General features: G+C 38.0%; 1 protein-coding gene across 49 annotated transcripts in view; it reads left to right on the top strand.

Moving 5' to 3' along the window:
* The window catches only part of USP40 (ubiquitin specific peptidase 40), a 77,197-nt gene that overhangs the window by 28,705 nt on the left and 31,858 nt on the right, over positions 1–16,634 (top strand). For 41 of the 49 annotated variants that reach the window (XR_011539832.1, XR_011539833.1, XR_011539840.1 and 38 more), the window contains 7 exons: positions 2,713–2,794; positions 4,428–4,599; positions 6,423–6,507; positions 7,468–7,538; positions 8,017–8,336; positions 11,269–11,392; positions 12,916–12,973. Coding sequence is in view for 27 of the 49 variants with exons in the window: in XM_070618608.1 (XP_070474709.1) it covers positions 2,713–2,794; positions 4,428–4,599; positions 6,423–6,507; positions 7,468–7,538; positions 8,017–8,336; positions 11,269–11,392; positions 12,916–12,973 (912 nt within the window). In the remaining 22 variants the exon portion in view is untranslated. Of the gene's footprint in view, positions 1–2,712; positions 2,795–4,427; positions 4,600–6,422; positions 6,508–7,467; positions 7,539–8,016; positions 8,337–11,268; positions 11,393–12,915; positions 12,974–16,634 lie in introns of those variants that run through there. The other 8 variants (XM_070618622.1, XM_070618614.1, XM_070618615.1 and 5 more) reach the window with 2 other exon arrangements.

Below are 16,634 nucleotides of genomic sequence, written 5' to 3'. Positions count from 1 at the left end.
GCACTCTTTGCGAACCTTTTAAGAGAGCTCATTTGGTTATTAGTGCCATTGAATCAGTTCTGATTCCTAGCGAGCCTGTGTACAGCAAAGTGGAACCCCGCCCGGTCTGTTTGCGCTGTCCTCTCATTTTCCGGTGTTGTATCATATACTGCTCCTCTGCTTTTTGTAGGGTTTTCCTGGCCAATTTTTTTGGAAGTAGGTGACTGGGTTCTTCATCCTAGCCTGTCTTAGTTTGAAAGCTCTTCTGGAACCTGTTCATGGGTGATCTTGCTGGTGTTTGAAATATTGGTGGCATAGCTTTCAGCATCACAGCAACATGCCACTACCACAATTTGACATCCAACAGATGGGTGGTGTGGTTCCCTGACCAGGAAACAAACCAAGGCTGCAGGGGTCAGAGCACTGAATCTTAACCACTCTACCACCAGGGCTGGCTCAGAGAGCTCACCCCATTGAGGTTAACCATTGAGACCCACAATGATAAAGAATATTTTTGAATTGAAGCCGCTAACATGAATTAGTCTGTAAGACTTTTTGATTACTTCTCAAAGTCCACTCAAAAGTAAAAAATCCTAACTAGGAAAGCTCTTTAGATTGAAACATAGCTATGATTAGAGAAGAGGATACTACTCTTACAGAATGAGAATAGTGATCATTTTTATAAAGAATAAGAATAAAACAGTTACTAATTTGCATGTGAATCAAAGGAAATTAACTTTCTAGATCTGAAACAATTATATAACTATTCTGTTAATCAGAAAAGGCTCTGTATTTTTCTGAGGGGAAAAAGATATGGTAATGGTTCTGATAAAAATTTTATGGAACAGAATCCACAGTTTAGAAATATATATTAACAGAAAAAGACTATCTTCAGATGGAATATTATCTTTTTCAGTGAATTGAATTTTAGTATGTACATAATTGGAGTATGTACTAAATGATGATCTTCCAGTTAGCTTAGGAATTGAGTAAAAGTCTAGCCAAAATCTTTTTTTTTTTTAAAGATTTTATTTTATTCCTTTTTCTCCCCAAAGCCCCCTGGTACATAGTTGTGTATTCTTAGTTGTGGACCCTTCTAGTTGTGGCATGTGGAATGCCACCTCAGCGTGGCTTGACGAGCGGTGCCATGTCCGAGCCCAGGATCCGAACCGGCGAAACCCTGGGCCGCCGAAGCGGAGCGTGGGAACTTAACTACTTGGCTACAGGGCCAGCCCCATCTAGCCAAAATCTTGATGAACGTTTTGGGAGGATGAAGAGATGGAACTTGGCAAGATGATTGTACAATTCACCTAGGGAGAGAAATTAATCAAAATTGAAGACAGGACTACTGGAGGAAAATTTACTCCATCAGTAAAAACATGATTATAAAGCTATAGCAGTTAAGACAGTGTAGTGCTAATGCAAAGAGGGGACAGAACACTGAAATAGAGCAGTAAGCCAGAAATTGATGTAAATATTTTTAAGATTTTAATCCATGATAAGGTAGCTTGTCAGATGGAAAAACCAATCACTCGATAAATACAACTGGGAACTTGGTTCGTTGCTAATCATTTGAATTAGCAATTAGTATAATCAATTATATAATCAAATTATACTAATCACTTGAATGAAATTTTAGTTCCTTTAATGTTTATATAAAAAAGGAACCTTAAAATGTATAACATATAAATCTTTTTCTGATCTTAATGTAGAGAAGACCTTTCTAAGCTTAAAAGCAAAGAAAGAAAAAATAAGGAAAAGTGATATCAACCTTAAAAACACTGTTGAAAGACAAATGACAAGCTAGTGGAAAACGGAAAAATATATGACAAATTGATTTCCCTTATCTGTAGAATGCTCTTACATATATTCCATTGTACACAGTACTGAATTGGGAAAGGATATAAATAAGCAGTATGCAATGTGATGCCACTTTTTCCTACCAAGTCAAATATTCCTGTTAATCTGGTTCTCAGCAGTTGGCACTTCCTCTATAGCTGGTAGGTATATAAGGTAATACAGCCAATTTGGTAATTCTGCTTCTACAGATTTGCTTTGGAATAATCAGAGCTGTCAGTAAATATTTGTGTTTAAAGATATTTGTTACCCTCATTATTTTATAACAGTGACTAATTGGAAATCACCTAAATGTCTAACAGGAAAAGATTGGTTAGATTAATTATGCTGTTTATAGAATGGACTGCTATGTAATCATTTAAGAGTTTGGAAAAATGCTCACAATGTAGGAAATGAAAAAGCAAGTTACCAATTTGTTGAATCCTATCCCAGGTGCTTTAAATAACAGTGTGTGTATAGAAAAAAGGCCAGAGGCAGAGACCAAATTTTAACATTTTCTCTTGGGAGTGGGATTGCAGGTAATATCTGTTTCTTCTACATTTTAAAAAATACGTTCCAGAATTTTTACAGCAACCAATGATCACATTTGTTATCAGGAAGAAAATAGTGGGTGTTCTTTTTAAAAAGCATATTTAAAGAGAGTTGAAGAAGTAGAATTCTTCTAGCTTAGCTTAAAGAACTGTTTACCTTTCATTTGTTCCAATGTTTTCATCTTTCAGATGGGAGAACTGAGATCCAGAGAAAATTAGTATTTACACAGATGGTTAGTGGAAGCTTTCCTAGCTCCCAGCACGGTCCTTTCCAGTTTTCCATGTTACTCTTCAGCAGCCAGATTTTATTTGGTCAGCGCTGGTTAATGACAAGTTTTGTTCACAGCTCGAGGTAATCCGAGATACAGGGTTCCACGTCATTTGCTGAGTGAAATGGATGCAGCCAACATTGAACTGCAAACAAAAAGGTAATTTTAACTTACTTTTAGAGTTTGAATGGTTTTTCTGGAGACTGAGGATCTAATTTTGGTCTTAAGAATTCAATAATGAAAATTAAAAAAGAAAAAAAATCAACTAGTTAATGCCAGTGTCTGCTTAGCTGCTGAATTTTTCCAATGAGAGTATCTTTTACTTTGAAATTATCCTTATCTGTGAGAGTGAGTGAAATGACACATAAATAAATGGCCATTGCTAAGAAGACAAGAGAAATCAGTGAGCACATAGTTGCACTAAATGAATTGTATCCTGGCCTGTCAGGTCATTCCCTTGGTACAAAGAAAGCCTGCCGTGAAAATCACCCCTCATATTTAAGTAGTTGTGGAGAACTGGCATGTAGTAACAGCAGACCAGAGGTGAGCAAAGGAAGGAATTGTGGATTCTACAGACTGTCGAGCTTAATGTCAATCTTGGGCAGAACCTATAATGGATCCTTAAAGGGATGGTTTGTGGGAACTTGATGATCTCAGCGTTCTCTTTTGAGGCCTAACCTTGGACCCTGAAGTACTGGTTCTTCATTTGCTCTCTTACAGGGTTGATGTGGTATTGGGTTAGGGAAATGGATGTTTTCATGGTCTCCTTGTGGACCCAAGAGGCTGATTACGTGGCAGAGCTGTGTTCAACATTTTTATCATTGACTTGGAGCTGGGGGGAAAAAATAGCAGATAGATTGAATGGCAAACTAACATCAAAGGAAATCTCAAATCAAGACACTAAGAAGATAAAAACTTAGTAAAATATCTTATGTGCAAAAAATAACCTGCATGAGTGGTATTGATTATCAGTTGGTATAAAAAAACAAAATGACTTTAGGGGCTTTAGTCAGCCAGCGCTAAGCTCTTTAATGCGGTCATCAAAAAAGCTAATGCTACCTTTGACCACTAATTAGCTAATGTTAATGACCACATTAATAGAGTTGTGTCTGAAGTAACTGAATCTGGCGATAGTCTCATCCAGCTCTCCATTGTCATGCTGCTGCAGTAGCATTTGGCACCATGCTGAAGGCCACCAGGTAGATTCAGAGAAGAGCAGCCAGTGCAAGGCTGATGCTGAAGACATTTGACCTGCAGAGAGTAGGCTCAGGAGGCTCATGAGAGCGACTTCAAGTGTTTCATGGCAGAGTCTGTGGGGTTACTGGAAGTAAGGATGAAATAGAAGTTGTAAATCTGGCACTTAATACAATTTTTGAAATAGGTTTCTAGCATTTTATTCATAACTGTAATATAATCTTAGGACTGGAAGATTTTGAGTGTCAGTCATGTAAATTAGAGGAAGACGGATACTGATGTTAGCTCAGGGCCAATCTTCCTGAGGAAAAAAGAGGAGGATTGGTGGTGGATGTTAGCTCAGGGCTAATTTTCCTCAAAAAAAAAATTTCTTTTCCTTGGAATTCACAGTGGCAGAGGTGAAGTTTTGCTATTTGTTAAGAAATTAAAATGAGTTATTTTGGATCATGGAAGAAAAGGATGTTAATTCTAATTACGTAGGTAGGATACAAAACTTATTTGTTCTGTAAAAAATCAAATATTTTGGTTTGAGATGAAACAGTACCTGTTACAAAAACATAGCATTGATGGGTTGGGTTTTTTGTTTGCTTCTTTAAAGGGCAGAATGTGACTCTACAGAAAATAATTTTGAATTGCATCTCCACCTGGGCCCTCATTATCATTTCTTCAACGGGGCTCTGCACCCAGTAGGCTCTCAAACAGAAAGCGTGTGGGATTTGACCTTTGATAAAAGAAAAACTTTAGGAGACCTTCGACAATCAATATTTCAGGTAATTTAGCCTTACTTCCTCTTAATTTAGACATTAAGGTCCATCTCAAGCTGGATTCTCCTTTTCGAATATCCTACTCAGGATGCAACTATTAATTTTCAAAGCTGCTTAGGAAAATCGTACACTTGCCACTTGCATAGAGAGAGGGCCCAAATGTTGTCCCCTTACTTGTAAGTTTTTAGAGAGGCTTATCTGCATGGACAAGACTCACACAGCCCTGCCACCCAGTTTTCCAATGGAGAGCCAAGCCTGCTGTATTTTATTTTGAGGGGAGAAAGAGTATAAAGTTCTCTTTTTTGGGAAAACAAATAGAATTATATTTTAAATGGAGTGAAAAGATCAAGATAAGCATGTTGCCTAAAACCGAGAACTACTAAACAAATAAAAGCAGCTAATTTTTGTACCTTGCAGTATAGAATAGCATTTATTAATAAGATTCCTAAGTGAAGGGAAATACCTACTAGTCTCTAGTGAAAACAAACATCGACTCAATCATTGTCTCCAAATAATTTATTCAGCTGTGTTTTAATGACCACAGCAGTGCTCATTATTTTACTTATAGTGCTTTCATATAAATTACGTCCTTTGGTTCTTTTAGCCTCATGAGGGCGGGCTAACCCCATTTTAAAGGTGAAGAAATTGTGATTTAAAGAGGTCTAGTGACTTGCCCTTGCTCAGACAGCTAGTTAATGGTAGAACTAGGACTCCAGCCCTGGTCTTTCCTCTGGGTCGCACTTCTTCACCCTACACTACTTCCTGATCAAGGAGCAGGGAGTTAGAAAATGTAAGCTTCTTTTTTTTTTCCCCAGAAATAAATGAATTTTCTGAAAAACTATCAATTATCAAAATGATTAGCTTTCTTTTGATTTTTCTCTTGTACAAAGAAAAGCAGGCCAGTTTGTTTTTTAACTTTAGTTGATTTGAATGATATTTAAACGTTGGATCAGTATCAGGATTTCTGAAATTGTCTAATATTTCTGAATTTTTGCATTAAGAGTTCATTTCTGAGCCAATCCTGGCAGTGTTGATAAAGGTGGACTTGGAGATTTGACCATGTCTAGGGTGACGTTTCAAATGCAAAAGACCTGTTCTCCTTTGTAAGTTTTAGGTTCACTCCGGTCTGCTTTTTGGTGTTTGAAGTGCACATCTCTGTTATCTTAGAAGTAAGCCACTGGCAAGAGGCTGTGTGAGTGACACGGTTAACTCATCACTTGTAAATATGAAATTTCTTTTTAAGAGAATTATCTTAGGGTATAGTGGAGAGAGACTGACTAGGACTGACCTTTATGGGTGAGGTTATTTTGGCAAGATTCCCACAGTCCTGAGTCTTGGATCTAGAAACTCAGAGAACAGATCCCTGGTGATCTATTATATAAACTGGTAATGCCACTTTTTAAATTTACAGTGAGAGACATTCCTTTCAAGTAACAAGAATGTTACTGTCTCCTAGAGTCAGTGCTGCCCTTCCCTGAGCAGTGCTTTGGGGCAGTGATTCCTGGGATGGCATGCTGATGAGTTTGCTTTCTGATAGAAGTGGTCTTCCCATGAATTAAGTACAGTTGTTTAGATGGTCATGTGCTCTTTGTGTGTGCTAAGATTCTTCCGTCACCAATGGATGATCTAGCCATCCTTGGATTCGACTAAACAACGAGTGATGTCATCTTTCCATGTTTTGGCGTTGGGTGGGGATGGGAGTATTCATTTGCTCGCTCCCTGTGTCATCTCCATGTGTAAGTTGGTGCAATGCTCTTCTTACTTAACCTGGAAATGTGATATGTGTGTTACTTTCCTGTGTTCTCTTTTCTTTCCTTAATATTCTTCAGCTGTTAGAATTTTGGGAAGGAGATATGGTTCTTAGTGTTGCAAAGCTTTTACCAGCAGGACTTCACGTTTACCAGACGCTTGATGGTAAGATAAATATTAAAACACAGCAACTCATTTTACGTATTTATATTTTTGGGGGGGTTATTTGTAATTTTCTACTCTTTGCCAGTCTTTCCCCACCTACAACTTTCTTAACTATGTAGATTATCATCACATTGTCAGTTTTCAAACAAATAATTTATCCAATTTATAATGTATCCAGGTTATGTAGTATGCAAAATTTTGTTAGCGTGGAAATATTTTATATTTTCTGAAATTAAAGCTACCTCACTACCAAAACAATTTTTTAAAAGGCTTTGGAATTTTTTTTATATTACCGCAAATTTTTGAGCAAATGGTTTAGAACTATTTCAGTCGTATTTGTATGGCTTGATTTTTTTACCCCACTCTCAGCTTCAGATTTTGTAGCAAAAGAACCAAAGTACTTCGAGAGCTTGAAAGTTTTTATTTCCTTTAAATAACAACAAAACAATAATAATAGCAGTAGCAATAGTAACATTTATTTTGGACTTCACTATGCCAAATACTGAGATAAGTGTTTTGTGTGCATTATCTCATTTGATTTTCACAAAATTCTTCTATCCCCATTTCGTAATGAGGAAACTGAAGTGCAGAGATATGAACAGCCGAATAGTGGTGGGGCTAGGACCATTTGATGCTGAAGGCTTACTCCCATTCACAATGTCGAGTACTGTTGACCTTCATGTGAACTCTCTTTCTCTGCTTTCATGGTCACAAAGCTTATGTAACAACGTGGGGAAATGCTTACATAAGTGAAAAAAAGGAAAACTAAAGAGTGGTGGAGGGCATAAAGATAAAAATAACGTGAAACAATAGCAATATCATAAACATAATTACTGCCTTCTTAATTTTCCTTGTTGAAAATGCTTTTTCAAACAAATGTTTGTGTCTGAGCTCTTTCTTTCATTAAATTGTTTTCGACGATTGTGATGAACGGTCTCACTGATAATCTCATCTTCCTAGGAGACAGCCTGACACTGAGTGAAATTGAACTTGCTGATGGGGAAGACATCTTTGTATGGAATGGGGTGGAGGTAAGAAAGTATCAAAGAAGTACTTCATGATAGTTTGGGATCTTTTTTTAAGTCATTGTAATGAAATTTTATTCAGTATATGTGAAGGCAATTAGATATTAGAAAACTGCTGAAATGTCCGATAACTTTCATGTTCAGTCAGTATTAGTTATATGTTAAAGAGAGATTTATTAAGTACCTCTGTTGCGCCAGGCTGTGACTCCCTATGGGAATTCAGAAGGGGGCAAGCACCACTGAGAACTCATACATCTCTGTGTCCACTCCAGATTTCTCTCCTAAAAAATGAAAGATGGCCAAGAGAAAATTTCAAAAGAAAAGTTGTTCTTCTGATATTTAAAAGACATTTATGAAAATTTTATCTCACTTGAAAAGAAAAAAATGAGAATTGTTCTAAAGAGTAGTCTTTTACTATGTTATTATGCTGACTGAATTTTGGCAAATATAAACTATTCTAATGGATGTCTTGACATTCTTCTAGGTTGGTGGAATCCAGATTCCAGCTGGTAGGGACTGCGAACCTCTGCTTTTAAATGTTCTTCATCTAGCAACGAGCAGTGAAGGGGGAAAGTGTCAGCAGTTGATAGAATTTCCACACGTCTTCCCTTCGAATGCAGAAGTAGGCACTGTATTCACATCTTTAGCAATCCCAGGAGGTGTTGTCTTAATCAACAATACTGAATCTATAGGAGAAAAGAACTGGACCACCATTCCCAAGGTAGACTTGAAGAAGACATTCAGAGAACAAGGTCTCAGAAACGGAAGCTCAATTTTAATTCGGGATTCTAATCATGATAACAGGTAACTTGCTAAAAAGAGAGTTCTTTTTAAGTTATAGTCACGTTCCAGCTGCGTAACGACATTTTGGTCAACAACAGACTGCATATACAATAGAGGTCCCATAAGAGTAGTACCATATAGCCTAGGGGTGCAGTAGGCTGTACCATCTAGGTGTGTGTAAGCACCCACTATGATGTGCGCACGACCAAATTACCTAGTGACGCATTTCTCAGAACGTATCTCGTTGTTAAGCAAACCATGACTATATTTTAATTACAGTATTATCTCTTAGAACTCTAAAGCTTTATTTTAATAATGATAAGAGTTAAATACTTCTTTTTGTTTCTAGACATTGTGTTCTATGTATTGTAAATAGGAATGTTCTAGGTTAGGCAACTTGGAGAAAAATACTGTAATGTGATTATTTTTTGGTAAATGTAAGTAAATAATGTAGTTATAGACTAAATATAGTCTAGGTTAGTTGGCTGTAAAGCAGAATCCTATCAAGTGAATTTTGCTTAGCACTCATTATAAAACTGAAGGCACATTTTGACAAAAAAAGTTCCTGCAATTTTTTTATGAGGATACTAAAATCATAGAGAAATTTCTCTGAATATTTTGTCACAAGAATCTCATAGGGCAATTCAGTGTTTTGTTAGAATCCTTTTTATGACTCTTGAGATCCTTCCAGTTGCCCAGATGGGCTGTTTCATGGGAATTACACCCTTGATTCCTGTAAGCCCTGGTTGAAGCTCAGAAGTGCTGCTGCTCTCCGCATTTGGTATCCATGTCTGTTAACTGTACATTTCTGTAGTCAGTGTGTCTATACCCACACACTGGAAACCCCCAGATTTCCATTATTCAAGACTTCAGGTTACGAACGGTGACTCAGTTCCCTACGTGGTCAGTGCTTTGGGTGTATTTAGATTGCAGTCTCTGTGTCATTATTTATGGTGGCTGTGACGCAGAGAAGCAGAGCACTGGTGAACTGTATATATTTTGAATTAGATTTATCACTGCTACTCTTTTGGACAGGCGTTTTCCAGACATTTATTTCCCCACCTTGTTCATTTAATTTGAAAGTTTATTATGGGGGCTAGCCCCGTGGCCAAGTGGTTCAAGTTCCGTGTGCTCTGCTTCAGCGGCCTGGGTTCACAGGTTCATATGCTGGCCATGGACCTACTCCTCTCATCAGCCGTGCTGTGGAGGCATCCCACATACAAAGTAGAGGAAGACTGGCACAGATGTTAGTTCAGCACTAATCTTCCTCAAGCAAAAAAAATAGAGGAAGATTGTCAATGGATGTTAGCTCAGGGCGAATCTTCCTCACAAGAAAAAAAACCATATATTATGTATTCCTTTATAAAAAGTAATAGACGTTTATTAGGATTTGGGAAATAAAGAAGCAAAGATAGGAGCTCCCAAACAGCACCCCCATACCACCTATGCAGTGTCAGTCACTGTTAGCTTTCCTGTTTTTCTGATTTCAAATAACTGTTTTTTTGTTTTAGGGTTTTTTCTTTGTAAACTTAATGCTTATTTTGTAGATAAATAGTTATATCCTGCTTTCCCCCAAGTTTGTGGACTCTTCATGAACCTCGTTTCCTGACTACATAGTGTTCTGTGTTGATGTTGTCATTTCCCTGCCTGCTCTTCTGTGAGGCAGTAGGTGTAGAGGGTGCAGACAAGGGCTCTGGAGCCAGCTGCCCCGGTTTGTTCCCAGCTTTATCGCTGACTAGCAGTGTGACCATGGGCAAGGTACTGCATCTTTCTGCTCAGTTTCATCTTAGATAGAATGGGGATAGTAATTAGTACCAGCTTCGTAGAGTTATAAGGATTGAAAAAGGTAGGTGCTTACAAAGTGTTTGCACATAGTAAATGCCCGATGTTTTAGCTAGCAACATCATCATTGTCACCTTCATTCAGTTTTTCCTATTTTAAGGTAGTCTTCAGGGAACATCTGTGTGCTTAAAACTTTCTTAAGTTTAGGATTGCTAACTTAAGGTGGAGTCCTAGGGTGGAATAACTGAAATCAAGAGTAAAATTGTGTTCTAGGGCTCTGATACACACTCCCAAAGAAGACTTGTGCCAGCCCATTCAGTGCCTCTGCGTGAGTTAGAAGTCACTCCTTCCTCAAGACCTTTTACTACCACCGATAGGAAAGTTTTGTTAGAATAAGACACTCTACTGCCATCTGCTTTCATAAAATAAAACTATAATAAAAATACAAATATGCAGGGGCCAGCCCAGTGGCGTAGTGGTTAAATTCATGTGCTCCGCTTTGGTAGTCTGGGGTTTGCAGGTTCAGATCCCGGGCATGCACCTAGCACCACTCGTCAAGCCACGCTGTGGCTGCATCCCACATAAAATATAGGAAGATTGGCTTCCTCAAGCAAAAAGAAGATTGGCAACAGATGCTAGCTCAGGGCCAATCTTCCTCTCACACACACACATGTGCACACACACGCAAAATGCAAATATGCAATGTGTGTGATGTGAATGATGCCCCTTATGTAGCACTGTTATGCAGTGTCAGTCCACACTACTGTGCGTGGCTGTCCTGTTAGTAAAATCAGTGTAAAGCCTGTGGGTGGGCTTCCGGCATGGGTCCTCCTTTACAGCTGCCCCAGTGATTCCAGTTTGCAGGCAGAAGTCTGCAACTTACTGCTCAGTTACAGCAGTTCTGTTTGAAAATTGTGGCAGTAAGTTCTTTGTAAAGGTCAAAAATATTTGGAGTCATGAATATGGATTCCATAGAATACTACCTAACACTACAATAAAAAGATAGTCAGCTTTCAAAAAGCCAACTCAGTAGAACTTGTCACCTTTAATTAGTAACATTAAGGAACATATGGAGAATTTTAGACATGGTGGCTTAAGGAAAAGTACTAATTTTCTGATTCATAAAAGTGCTGTGTAAAGACAACCTTTTTAAACATCTTTTTGCCTACAGTTTGTTGGCCAAACAAGAGAAATGGATCACTAGTATGAATGAAATTGACTGGCTCCAAGTTAAAAATTTATGCGAATTAGAATCTGAAGAGGAGCAAGTTAGAATATCAGCAACTGTTAACACAGTGAGTGGATTATAATTAAAGTTTGGTTGACGGTTTTTTAGTTAACAGAATTTTATTTAGAAAACAATATGTTAATCTTTCAGAACAGTTGTCTCAGTAGACTGCTAAATCTTAAGAAATCAATTTCTTATTAAAACATCTGATTATTGCCTATTTACCTGTATTATTAACCCTTGGCATATTTCGAGAAAATATGGGCCCCCATTTTCCTCCAAAGCTTAGAATTAGAATGTGAGAGTTACCTGTTTAATTAGTACATGGAATCCTCTGGCTTTGATAAATATAAAATGATGTTTTCAAAGATCTGTATTTTTAAAACAGGTATCTTTGTTTTGCTTTTGTGGGTTTTTTTTAAGTTTAACCTAAATTGCTCTACATTATACTCTTTGCTCTCTATAAAGCCAACTGCTCTTAAAAGGGATTCCTTCAGTCTTCCATTTGAAGACTGTGATACTGATTTCCTTAAATATTATTTCAGGAAACATCTTTTTATATTTCTGTAGTCTCAATTTGGTTTTTTTCCTGTATCGTTAAAGGAAACTTAGTAGAATGTTTTCTATAAATATTATAATTCCTTCAGATGCGTTAGTATTTGTTGATGTAGCAGAGGGGACAGTGTAAGACCAGTTAAAGCTCAGGAGACCTACCGCCCTGACCCTAAGTGGTAGGCTTTGGTGCAGTCCGGATTCCTTCAGTCTCTGCTCCTTGTTGGCGCACAGTGAGGCTCTGGTGGGAGGGTTGAGTCGATGATCTCTGACATCATTTTTACACCTCAATTTCCACCATTTTATGCCTAGAGGCAATTAGCCTAAACAAAAGAAAAGAAAACAATTGAAAGTAATTTAAATAGTGCCGTTGCATCAGTGTTGTGCATTTTTATATTACTTACGCTCATTGGCCCTGAAGTCATCATTCCTAACCTAAGGAAATGGTATTACTTGTGCTTTCTTTTGTTTGCTCTCATCAGAAAGGTTAGTGGTTTGTCAACTTGCCTTTCTAGCTAGAATTATTTCTTTAGTTTTCTGTAGGTGTCTTTTCCATTCCAGTTAACATCACTTTGGTAAAAACTTCACTGTTGGGGCCGGCCCCATGGCCGAGTGGTTGGGTTCACGCACTCTGCTTCGGTGGCCCAGGGTTTTGCTGGTTCGAATCCTGGGCGCGGATATGGCACCACTCATCAAGCCATGTTGGGACGGCATCCCACATGCCACAGCCAGAGGGACCTACAACTAGAATGTGCAGCTGTGTACTGGGGGGCTTCGGGGAGAAAAAGGAAAAATAAAATCTTTAAAAAAAACCCAAAAAACTGTTAAGATGTAAGTTTTTGCTTTTGACTTTGTAGAAGACAGAAAACGAATTTCAGGGATAGAAAAAAAATTTTTTTCAAGTAGGGAAAAACTACTAAATGTCAGGTAATTAATAACTCAGATAATCTGTATATGCCCACACTGACAATCTTCATTTTCCTCTCTTCCCATTGTTTTCAACTTATACACAGTCATTAGTTTATTTTTCTATTTTAGGTGGTGTTTGATATTCGAATTAAAGCCATACAGGAATTAAAATTAATGAAGGAACTAGGTAATCATTTATGTTTACTTTTGGTTTAATTTAGCTCTGTTTTTATTTTTAATTGAAGAAAATGAGTACAAAAATAATTTAGAGAAAACTTCATGCACCTGCCACCCAAAATGGATCAATGTTAACATATTGTCATGTGTTTGTTTTTGTTTGAAACATTACATATGAAGTCCTCTGTGTTCTCCTCCTCAGACCTAGCCTCCCTCCCTAGATGCCGCCAGTCTGTCTGGTTTGGGTGTGTATCCGGTCTGTGTGGTCATACTGTACTGTGTATTCTACTTCCATATATACATGTATGTGAATATTGTCTTTTTATATTTACATAAATTCTATCATACTGAATATAATGTTCTGCAAACTCACTCTTCCCTAGGCACTAGATTTGCTTTAACGGCTTTATTGAAGTGGAATTTACATACCATCAAGCACCCGTTCTAAGTGTAACTCAGTGATTGTTAGTAAATGTATAGAGTTGTACAACCATCAGCACAATCTAGTTTGAGAACTTTCCGTCGCTCCACAAAGATCCCTTGTGCCGTTTTTGCATTCCGAGCCCCTGACAAACTCTCATCTACTTTCTGTCTCTATAAACCTGCTTTTCTGGACATTTCAAGTAAATGGAACCAAATAGTGTATAGTCTCTTCTGCTGGCTTCTTTCACTATTATACCACTTTTGAGGTTCACTCAGAGTTGTGTGTATCAGTGGCTTGTTCCTTTTTATTGCTGACTGGTACTCCACCGTATGGATATAGCACATTTTGTTTGTTCACCACTTGATGGACGTTTGGATTGTTTCCTCTTTTTGGCTTTTATGAATAATTACTGCTATAAACCTTTGCATATAAGTCTTTGTGTGGACATATGTTTTCAGTTCTTTGGGCTAGATATATAGGATTAGAATTATAGGTCATATGGCAAATTTATGCTTAACTTTATAAGAAACTGCCATACTACTTTCCAAAGTCGCTGAACCATTTTCATCCCTACTTGCAAGGTAGCAGGGATACGGGTTCTCCACGTCCTTGCCAAGATTTGTAGTTGTCTTTTTTTATTATAGCCGTTCTGGTGAATATGAATTAATGTCTCATTAAGTGCGTTCCCTAGTGCAGTGGTGGTGTCCATATTGATGTGCTTATTGTCTGTTGGTGCATCCTAAAGGATTCTACTAGGAAGCTACTGAAATTAATAAGTGAGTTTAATAAGGACTCAAAGTCAGTACACAAAAATTCACTCTATCTTATCTACAACAAGGAAAAAAACCTGAAAATAAAATTAAGAGAACATTTATAATAGTGTAAAATATCATGAAATATGTGGGGATAAATTTAACAAAATATGTGCAAGACCTGTACCCTGAAGACTAGAAAATGTTGGTGTGAAAAATAAGAGAAGATCTGAATAGGGGCCAGCCCCATGGCATAGTGGCTAAGTCTGGTGTCCTCCACTTTGGTGGCCTGGGTCCAGAGGTTCAGATCCCAGGTGTGGACCTACACCACTTGTCAAGCCATGCTGTGGTGGCAACCCACATACAAAATAGAGGAAGATTTGCACAGATGTTAGCTCAGAGCAAATCTTCCTCACCAAAAAAAATAGAAGAATATCTGAATAAATAGAGCACTGTATCATGTTCTTGGATTGGAAGACACAGTATTTTCAAGAGGATGATTCTCTCATAATTGATTTGTAGATTCAATGCATTCTCACTCAAAATCTTAGCATGGTTTTCTTTTGGTAGAAATTGGCAAGCTGATTCTTAAATTTATGTGGAAATGCAAAGAACCTAAAGTATCCATAAGAATTTTTGGAAAAAAAGAAAAGACAGAGTTGAAAGAGTTATACTATGTAATTTCAAGACGTACTCAAAAGTTGTAGCATCAAGACTGTGCATTGATAAGAGTAGAGATATAGAGCTATAGGCTACAGCCTCTTTCTGTACAGCCAGTGAGCTAAGAATAGTTTTTACATTTTTAAAGAGTTATTTTAAGAAGAAGAATGTGTAAGAGATCATATGTGGTTCTTAAAGCCTAAAATATTTACAGTAGAACTACATTGGGAATCCATAAATAGGTGCAAGCATATATAGTCACTTTCAACAAAAGCACCAAGGTGTTTCCATGAGGAAGGATAGTATATTTTCAGCATGCAGTGCTGGACCACTTTCTATTCATAGATGCAAAAATGAATCTCCAGCTTTTCCTTATTTACATCATGTGAAAGACTAGTTCAAAATGCGTCATAGACCTAATTGTGAAAACCTAAAACTATAAAATTTCTGGGAGTAAATCTTTGTTACTTTTACCATAAGAAAAAGGTTTTTTTAGATAGGACTCAAAAAGCACAAACCATGAAAGAAGAAACTAATAAATTGGACTACATCAAAATTTTAAACTCCTGTTCTTCGAAAGGCATTTGAAAAGGCAAGCCGCAAACTGATGAATTTAAACATTCACTTACCAATTCTCCTAGATATTTACCAAAAATAATTTTAAACATATAGTATCCTTACAAATACCTTATATAAATGTTCATAAGCAAAAACCAGAAACAATCCAGATGTCCTTGAGCTGGTGAACGGATGAACAAACTGTGGTGTATCCGTACAATGCGATACTACTCTTCAGTAAAAACCAGTGCCACCCCATGCAAAACGTGGCTGAGTCTCAAGACATTCTGCCGGGAAAAGAAGCTAGACACTAAAGAGTACAACATATGCTTAAGATTCCATTGATATGACATTTTCCAGAAAGAAAACCTAAGCTGTAGTTACAGAGGCAGGTCAGGATTGGGGGTAGAGGGCTGACACGAGAGAGTTTTGGGGGGTGATGCAAAATGTATCTCAATTTGTTGGTGGTTGCCAAGTGTTTATATCAAACCCTTGAATTATATACTTAAACTGGATGTGTTTTATTTTAAGTAAATCACACCTCAGTCAAGTTGATTAAAAGTGTGTGGTTTTTTAAAGGAATAGTTGGTTGTCTTCTCATACAACAGGTCTCCCTTCTGCTCTTGCTCGCCTCCAAACCATTCTTCATGTAGCAAGTGATCTTCAGTGTCTCTGAGTCAGATCGTGTCTCCCCTCTGCTCAAAGCCCAGTAGTGCTCTTCCACTGCACGGAGGCCCCTGCCTTGGCCTGGCCTGCAGGCACCTGCTTCACGTGACCGCTGCCTCACTGACCTCACGCAGGCCGCTCCTCTGCTTATTCACAGCCCACTCCCCGTGCTGACTTCCCGTGAGTGTCTGTGCACAAGCTCTCCTCCACCCCTGCGGCTCCTAGTGCTGTCCTCCCTCTCTGAACTCTTCCCTTTACTCTTCCTCTCCTGATTTCAGTCATTCCTGTGGTCTCAGCCGAAATGTCACTTCTCCTGTCCTCCCTGACCGCACACTGTCAGTTAATCTCTGTTTTACTCTCATAACACCCTCATCTCCCTTTGTAGCACTTACGCTGTAACTACCTGTGTTTGTGTCTGAACGTCCACCTTCCCCCGTAGACAAGGACTCCTATGTTGTCAGCTTCCAGAACAGTGCCTGGCACATAGAAGATACACGGTGTTTGTGGAAGTGAAAAAATTTAAGGAAACAGTATTTAAAAAGCAGTTTGTAAATTGGAGAACTCTTTTCATGAGTTGTTTCAGTTGTCAAGAAATCTGTGTTAGAATTACA

The sequence above is a fragment of the Equus przewalskii genome, chromosome 5, assembly GCF_037783145.1.
Source record: "Equus przewalskii isolate Varuska chromosome 5, EquPr2, whole genome shotgun sequence".
NCBI classification, from domain to species: domain Eukaryota; kingdom Metazoa; phylum Chordata; class Mammalia; order Perissodactyla; family Equidae; genus Equus; species Equus przewalskii.
The sequence above is the reverse complement of the archived record's forward strand: the minus strand, read 5'-3'. Positions and strand labels throughout refer to the sequence as shown.